This window comes from Cebus imitator, unplaced genomic scaffold (genome assembly GCF_001604975.1).
Source record: "Cebus imitator isolate Cc_AM_T3 unplaced genomic scaffold, Cebus_imitator-1.0 Scaffold45, whole genome shotgun sequence".
Taxonomy (NCBI): Eukaryota; Metazoa; Chordata; class Mammalia; order Primates; family Cebidae; genus Cebus; species Cebus imitator.
This window is the reverse complement of record NW_016107360.1, coordinates 14,161,797-14,170,586: the sequence shown is the minus strand read 5'-3', so window position 1 is coordinate 14,170,586 and position 8,790 is coordinate 14,161,797. Positions and strand designations below refer to the sequence as shown.

Here is an 8,790-nt window from a genome sequence, read left to right as displayed (position 1 = left end):
GTCTGGCTGCCTGGATTTGTTGCCTGGCTCTCTTCCTCCTAGCTGTGGGATCTTAGGCAAGGGGCTTCCCCACTATTTGCCTCAGTTTTCCCATCTGTAACCTGAGAATAACAACAGTATCTACCTTATGGACTTATTAGGAGGATGAAATGTGCTTGTATTTTTAAAGGACTTGGATTGATACCCAGCAAGTCATGTGTGTTCCATAAATTATACTTCGTACTGACATATTCAGTTAGGCAGAAAACCACACAAAAATCTTTAAGAACTTGATAAAATACTTTAAAAATAAGTTTATTATAACTAACGAATATAAAATCTGACAGGTATTTTTAAACATTTTTGCAAAAAAAGTGAAACCCTCCCCTGCCCCCCTTCCCCACAAGATATAGAATAAGGACTTGGACAGAGAAACAATACAAACCTCAACATGAAACTGTCATTCATCAGTTGGTCCTAAAAGGCTCCAACATATTCTATTCTAAGTAAAGGTCCATTAAATTAAGAAGTTAACAAGCCACTTGACACTTTTGTAGTTTAACTTGCTTTCTACTCTGATTATGATGCTCATTCAAAATGCTGAGGGACGAGAACAAGTAACGTTAGGACTACACGAGACAGATACTCAAAGTGCATAAATCTATGAAATCACATTCATAAGAATACTAGGAGTGGAATTAAACAGTGACTAAAAAAATCCAAGGAAATCTATGTACATTTTAGCCTTTGGCATCTGGTCTATCATATTTCTTCTTTATGTAGACATTAATTTGTTAAATCTATTAGCCAGATTAAATTTATCTGAACACATTTCTCATCTGACAAAGATTGTCCACAGCCGATTTCACATGAGGTAGTTGGGCTGTTTAATGACATTCTAGTGAAATTCGCACGATACATGGGAATCATACATTAAACATGCCATGGAACTGGCTCATAGCCTTCTGGGAAACAACAGAAGTACTTCTTGAGCATCCTTCCTATCAACACTGACTCCACATACACCTATAAATAGACACGCATACACAGGAGTCTGTGTGGTAAGATCGACTTTGTAAGGGGTATCAGCCATCCCAGGGTGGTTTCTGTTTGTAAGGTACAGGCAGGAAATACTGACCACACTTTAAAATATATGAAATATTTAGAACAAGCAGGATATTATTCTTACATTCTCACATAGATTAGCTGAAAACATTTCTTCACTCTGGAACAGGACTGATTAATATGGGAACAAAGAATTTTGAAGCCTTTTGCATTACAGAGTAGTGGTATGTTTTTTTCCTTTTAATTAAAGGTTATATAAAAACAGCAGAGGAGAAAGATCAATGCATGCATCAACTGTACCAGAGAGGCACTGTTAATGACTGTTTAATCATGCCCTGTAGTGCCTGAATGCAGCAATGCAATGAGAAATCATGCAAACGGTCACTGTATACAGGACTGTTGACTGTCTGAGACAGGATGGGAATTGGGAACATTTACAGGGAAGGTCTAGTAAACAGTACATTTATGGAATTGTTGAAAGAACTAATGACCTTGTAATACAGATAAACGGTCTTAAAATACCATTAGACAGCTAGTGAATTGTTTTTATGAAATTACTATGAAACCCCTGAGTAAGCAACTGCAGATTACAAAGGGACATACAGAAGTAGAACATATTTCTAATGAAAACATCCTATATACAATTCATAGGAACACAAATGTACCATACATCATGAAGCTTGTGTAGAGACCTTACAAGATCACAAAGACCATCTAAAGTCAGGCCCTCTAAGACCAAACACATTAGCTCAGCTGACAGAACAATGGTTGAAAATATATTTTACTTACAAATTCTACATCTAAAAATTTTAAAATTTAAAAAAGGTTGATAGATTATCTTAAAAAAAGAAAGGAAACATGAGGATGGGAGAGCTGAATAGTCGTAAAACCTGTGACTAAAGTCAGAGCAACTGATTTTAATCAATGATTAAGAAATGCACCATTATATAACCAAGTTCTTGTAGGACATGGTAGTTTAGTGGGAAAAAAAAAACTTGAAAATTTCCTCCAGAAAGTTCCCCAAATGCCTCACATCGTCTATTGCTTATTACCCTCTGACTCTATTGCCTTATCTGATATTTCTCCATATGTTTAATTTTCACAATCAGAATAAGTTTCCTTAAAAAAAAAAATTCTCTTACTTCAGCTCGTTCCCTCACTTCCAATTTAGTGAAGAAAAATGTACTTTACTTATTTGGTCCCTATCACATATTTCTAATTGAAAACACTTTTCTGAAAATATAAAGCTGAAAGCATCAACTTTTTGTTAATATATATGGAAAGCAATAATAATCAAAAGAAGAAGAATGCAGATTTTTCCAGCTGCACTCCCCTAATAGATCATCTTTCTTAGGTGCCCCATGTCATGTCATTCACCTGTTTTCAGCTACAAATGGGAATATGGGCTCCTTTTTAAGAAGCTCTTGCAGGCTGGGCGCGGTGGCTCAAGCCTGTAATCCCAGCACTTTGGGAGGCCGAGGCGGGTGGATCACGAGGTCAAGAGATCGAGACCATCCTGGTCAACATGGTGAAACCCCGTCTCTACTAAAAATACAAAAAATTAGCTGGGCATGGTGGCACGTGCCTGTAATCCCAGCTACTCAGGAGGCTGAGGCAGGAGAATTGCCTGAACCCGGGAGGCGGAGGTTGCGGTGAGCCGAGATCGCGCCATTGCACTCCAGCCTGGGTAACAAGAGTGAAACTCCGTCTCAAAAAAAAAAAAAAAAAAAGAAGCTCTTGCAATCTGGGGAGGAAGGAACTGAATTCCCACTGACTGGGCACCTAGCCCTGGACTAGGTTGGTGCCAGATGCTCTACATATGTGCTAGAAGCTGCTCCTGAGAAATGGGGCAGAACAAACATAAGCGGGGGTAGATTTGGTGTGCTGATGGCAATACCACTGGCAATTTTCAGTAGCAAAGAAGAGAGAAAACCAACAAGGCTGGACTATGGAGTTCTGAAATTCCTCATCATGGAATATGACATTGGGGGACATTTAATAATCAAAATGACATGCAAATAATGACGAGAAGGTGCCTCAAGCCATTACTTATAGATCCTAATGAGTACTACCCTTCAAAGTCAATGTCTTGGGCCCACAGGCTCAACGTTCTGTGAGAGCTCCTCTTCCGGAACTCCCTTCAGAGCTACATCAAGAGCCAGTGAGAAAATCATCCCCTCCTCTTAGTTATAATTTGGTTTTACTCCCAAAAGGGATCTCTCCAATTTAACATTTTTCACCAGCATTAACTATAAGGAATCTGACTTGCTTTCAAAAGTCAAGAGACTTGCCATCATTAGAAATATTTTGCTTAATTCAACAAATACACCCTGATCCCTACAAAGTGTAAATACTGGCTTCAACTGTGGGGAGAAATGCAGGCATGATGAAATTGTGTGTGTGGAAATGTCTCATAAGGGGTTAGCCTAATGTTACTTATTCATGTCTAATAATACCGAGTAAACCAATTTCCTTTTTCTTCCGGTTCTCTCTAAAGGTTACGCTAGAAAAATAATCCTAAAAATGCTTTGAGCAGTGAGAGCAGGGTGATTACTCTGCCAACAAAATACTAGTTTTCTCACACCTCCTCTCACAGTAATGTTGAAAGCAAACTTAGGTGTCCCAGCAGTCTTGAAATGCTACGGAGAGAAAGCTTTAAGTATCTTTTCTCATTGCCCGCTTCTTGGAAAGTGACTACACATCAGCACAAATTATGACTTTAACTAAAACAGAGAAGCAAATACTGTAGATGTAGGAGGAAGCTCTGACTATGCCAAGGTTCAGGTTAAGCTGAATTTATTGTTTAGTATTAGGTTCAATTTCTAGATAATTTTATTTAAAGATCCTCAGTTCCTTAAGCAAACTTTTATATATCTTAGGCAAACTTAATATGCTCCAGTAGGGAAAACACCTATTTAAAAAAAATCACCCTCTTTCTACAGATGTGAAAAGGGGTAACTGGAAAATGTAACTCACTCAAGCTTTTCTGTCTGATCTGGGTTCTCAATGATCCCAGAGAATATGAAACCCCTCGTTCCCAGCAAATTGAATCATGCACACCTAGGCACTACCTATACAAAAGCAAAATGGCCATGCTGAGCAGCTTTCCTTTTGAGTGTATTTGGAGCCTCAGTGGCAAACCTGAGGTATTTTAAGAGTGCTACCTCTCCAAGAGACCACAGAGTTCACCTGAGGTGACAAGGAGAACCAGCAGCTGTTTAGAATGATCACGCTGCACAAGTCTAACAACCACCTGGTAGCATCCCCTCTATGGACACAATGCCTAAAACATCCTCATTCAAAATACAAGCAAAAATTGGCTGCTTTTTCTTTTTCCCTTTTAGGAGGCTATGTCAAGGGCAGGGACTATCCCTGAGTCCTGCCATCATATTCATAACCAATCAGAAAAGGAGATCCATATTCACTGCTCATGAGAGTGGCAGGGAAATAATACACACACACCTTGGCAAAATACGACATAAATAATGAACATCATTTTAATACCCCCCTTCTCCCTAGCCTTAAAACATGTGATGTTGATTTTTGAAGTTTAAGTGTTTTCTAGAAGTCTTTACGTGGGCAAAATGCCTAATTAATTTGAGCTAAAGAAATGTTCATTTGTTTAAAGACAGACAAAAGGCAAAACCAATACCCCTCCCTACATAAACTTTTTGACTCAAGAGAGAATTCTCTCCATCCTAGAGATCTGCAGTAGGAACAGCATCATCTAGAGATGATGCTCAACTCAACCAAGCCTCTCAAAGGACCTGCTACCCTGGGTAACTACCTTATGCTGCAACTTCCCTTCCTGTTACTGGAAGGAAGTCGCCTCTAATGGGTAAGGTACCCATGGCTTCTCTCCTATGCACACTCGAAGCAGCATGGTCTACTGAGACCAGGACCAGGGTTGGGGCATCACACTGTGCAGAAGAACGCCCACGCAACATTGTTTTATGAAATACTTAAGTCTCATCTTTGAACTATGACACTGTCCCAAAGCTTTTGAGATTGATAAACAGCTGCATTTTGCCTACTCTGCACTTTTGGTGATTAAACCAAGACTGATCGGTTCAGAGCCATGGCCCCTGAATGCAATGCCAAGGCCTACTGGCTGGGTGTCAGTGCTGGCTCAATTTAGAATATTGCTGAGTAAACTTGCTCCACTTCTCACTCTCCATTTAGCTATTTTATTTAAATGGCAGCCTCCTCCTCTTTGAAAAAAAGGATGTATCATTTAGTTGAAGGAAACTGGGAATTCTATAAACTAGAATTTAATCTAGTTGCTCTTCAATACTGTGTGCAGAAGAATCATGTGTAAAGTTCATTGAAATGGAGATTCCTATGGCCCGCCACCTAGATTCTGGTTCTTTAGGTGAAAATAAGGCCTGGGAATCTGCTGTTTGAATAAGCACTCCATGTGACTTTGATACAGAGGCAGTCCAGGTCATACTTGGAAATTACCTGGCTCTTCTACTTATAAACTATGTGACTGTGAACTGATCCCTCAACTTCTAAACCTTGCTTTTGAAGTGGGGTAATAATCCCTTTGAGTATCATTCCTTGTGATGTCCCATTGAGATAAAGCATGGAGAACATGTTGGTACATGGTAGGTAGTTGGGAGGTGTCATCTCAAATGAGCTGTCCCACCTCTCCCATATTCTCCCCTCCAGCTTGGGGTTAGGGCACACCATTAACCTCAGAGCAGCAGTCTCATGCCTCTCAACAAGGATGGGACTCCTGTCCATGTCTTCTTCACCTCCCAAAATTTCATGGTCATGTGAATGCTCTAAACATTTTTACTTTACAGGCCCTTATCACTGACAGAGTTACAGTGAAGAAGGTCCACTGAAGAGCATCTAGGAATAGCAAACTCCACACAGCTTCAACAAAGCGGCTTATACTACCTCCAAGTGTCTAGTCTAATTCTGAGTTGGCTGAAACAGTGGTTATGAATTATAGTACTTAATACGAAACCTGCTGATTTTCAGCTTGGGTTTGGGTTCATTAAAACTAAAACCTAAAAACAATACACAGTAACAGCAAATTCATTTGTTAAATCTGCTCTTATAACTTGCTGTTCAAGTCTATAACAGCTTATCATTTGGTATCCAGTAGGCCTGCTGAACTGAAATATATAGCACCTTGATCTTTAAATACACAAAACACATATGCATTTTAAAAATTATATATAAAAGCACTGGGTTTTGCCTCCTCCTGTCCATCCCCCCAAGTGAAGGGGTTGGAGAGGGCTGAGGCTGTTGCTGGAAATTAAGTAGGGCAACACAACACTTTAGCACTTTATTCCCTGAAGTTAGGAGGTGCTGCCCAGCAGCCATCATACCACCTCATCAGACTCCAGCCCGTGGACCTCATATAAAGTGTCCAGTATGGCCAGCTGCTTCTCCATGGCAGGGAGGTAAAGGCTGAGGTCCCTCTGCATCCCAATACTGAAAGCTTCTTTCTGGTGGTCACCTTCCTTTATGGTTAACGCGGCCACAAAATCTTCATAGGATGGAGCTGCCCTTAAAGCTAACTGCAAAAGAATCACACATATTTTTATGCATGTGCACATGCATCCCACACTTTCACACATACAAACAGCTGAGAAGAGCAAGAGTAAAGAAATATGACTACCCTTCTAATTTGTGGACTCTCTAAAATTATGTTTTAAGGACCAATTCAAATAACTTAAAGGCTCAAAAAAACAAGTATGTACTTGGGCCACCTTCAAGATAAACAATGCTACCACATCAGGGAATGCAGAGAGAAAGAGTTTGAGAAAAGGTCTCTTCGGATCCACAGTGTGATTCAGACTATTGTCCTCAAATCCTCAGAATCTATATGCATGTTGCCATCATGGTATTTATTCCCACACGGCCAGTCTTCCAGGGCACCTCATTCTCTTATTTGTATTTCAACTCCATATACATTTCTTTGCATATCTTCTATTTGCCCCCTATATGAACAATATTTCCTTTGTGCTCTTGAATACTTGCTAGAAAGGAAGGGAAGCTAACATTTGTTGTCTGGTTGTGCGCAGATGATTTAACACAGTTTATTCTAGTTAATCTTTATAAGACCCCTGTATAGTTTTTACCTCTATTTTATATATAAACGTCATATAGCTAATGAGTGCCAGGGCTAGGATCTGAACTTGGATCATCTCTGTGTGTTTCAACCACACCACCATACTATGCCACTTCCCTAACAGATTTTCTAGGCTCCTTATCCTTCTCTTCCTTTGCAGGCCAATATTTCCTAAGCTTGCTAAAATCTGTTTTCTGGCATTCACTAGATCTCAGCAGAGGCTTTTTGGAGAATCTTGAATTATCACTCCACAGGTGCTTTTCTGATCTGCCTTATATCTTGAAAGTCTTTGAGAATAAACCCTCCCCATTTTTGCAGTAAGAGAGTAACTCGCATTATCATACAGTGGCTAAAGCACAGACTTAGATAAAGCAGACGTGGACTTGAATCTCTTTCACATACTAGAGTGAGGAATTTATGCAAAGTGCTTAACTTCCTAGAATCTCAAGTTTCCTTAACTAATACAACTTTCCTTATTTTAAGAATTAATGGGATATGTAGGAAGTGTTTAGCCCACTGCCTGGCACATGATAAATACTTAGATAATGGTAAAAGTACAAGGGAGTGGGAAAACTGAAAATGAAGAGAAGGCAGTTATCCAAAAACATAATTCAAGAAAATCTCCCAGAACTGGAGGATAGGAGTCTCCAGATTTAAAGACCTAACCAAGTGCTCAGCATAATGAATGATAAAGACCTAAAGGGCAAATCATGAAATTTCAGAATGTGGGATAAAGTAAACATTCTAAAACATCTCGAAGGCAACAAGGAACAGATTATATGTATTCTATACGTCAAGCACTTAAAATAACATCTAGTTCATGTCAAGTGCTCAAAACTGTAAGCTGTGGTTATAGCTCTTGGTATTTGACACAGCAGTTCTACTTCTAGGAACCTATTTTGAGGAAATAAGAGTTTTAGTTAAAAATGCATATAAACAGATACTGTTTTATTTCTAACCTGTTTTATTCTAATTTGTTCATCATTCCTATGATACCAGATTTTACAGTAGTAACAGTGGAAGCTGGAGGACAATAGGGGAACGCCTTCAAAATTTGGAGGGAATTTATTTACCTAGAATTCTATACTCAGCCATCAGCACGCTAGATAAAAAAGAGGGAGAATCAATATTGAGTTCAACTGTCTAGTCTGACTGAAGAGAAACCAAAAAGGTCAAATGAAGGCTATTTAGTGACCAAGATGGAGGCAGCCATGTTGCTTGAAATGGGTATCAGCTCAGTATACTGAGTATAACTGCTGGAAGATCAAAAGGTCACTATTTGACTGATAAATGAGTCAAATTCCTTGGAGGTAAACAATGTCTCCCTCAGCAACTGAGATTAGTTAACATGAATTTGGCTCTGCAAGTTAGCATGTTAGAAAACTCATAAACCTTCCAAAGTAGGGATGACTTGGAGAGTAATAGAAGAGAGGGTGAATGAGCCAATATAGCTATAGACTTAACTCTTCGATTGATACGGCTGTTCCCAAATGCATCACATAATTTATTTTCTTGAAAACCAGCACCTTTAAAAATTATTGGCAATAATATTTAAAGCCGGCCGGGCGCGGTGGCTCAAGCCTGTAATCCCAGCACTTTGGGAGGCCGAGGCGGGTGGATCACGAGGTCAAGAGATCGAGACCATCCTGGTCAACATG

At 39.5% G+C, this 8,790-nt stretch overlaps 1 protein-coding gene across 2 annotated transcripts in view; it reads right to left on the bottom strand.

Moving 5' to 3' along the window:
- PLEKHA8 (pleckstrin homology domain containing A8) overlaps positions 1-8,790 on the bottom strand; it is a 62,655-nt gene that overhangs the window by 9,345 nt on the left and 44,520 nt on the right. The window contains exon 14 of one of the 2 annotated variants that reach the window (XM_017527084.2): positions 4,524-6,578. The exons of the other annotated variant lie outside the window; for it this stretch is intronic. Within the exon in view, the coding sequence (XP_017382573.1) occupies positions 6,381-6,578 (198 nt within the window). The 3' untranslated portion in view covers positions 4,524-6,380. Of the gene's footprint in view, positions 1-4,523; positions 6,579-8,790 lie in introns of those variants that run through there. 2 annotated transcript variants of the gene reach the window in all.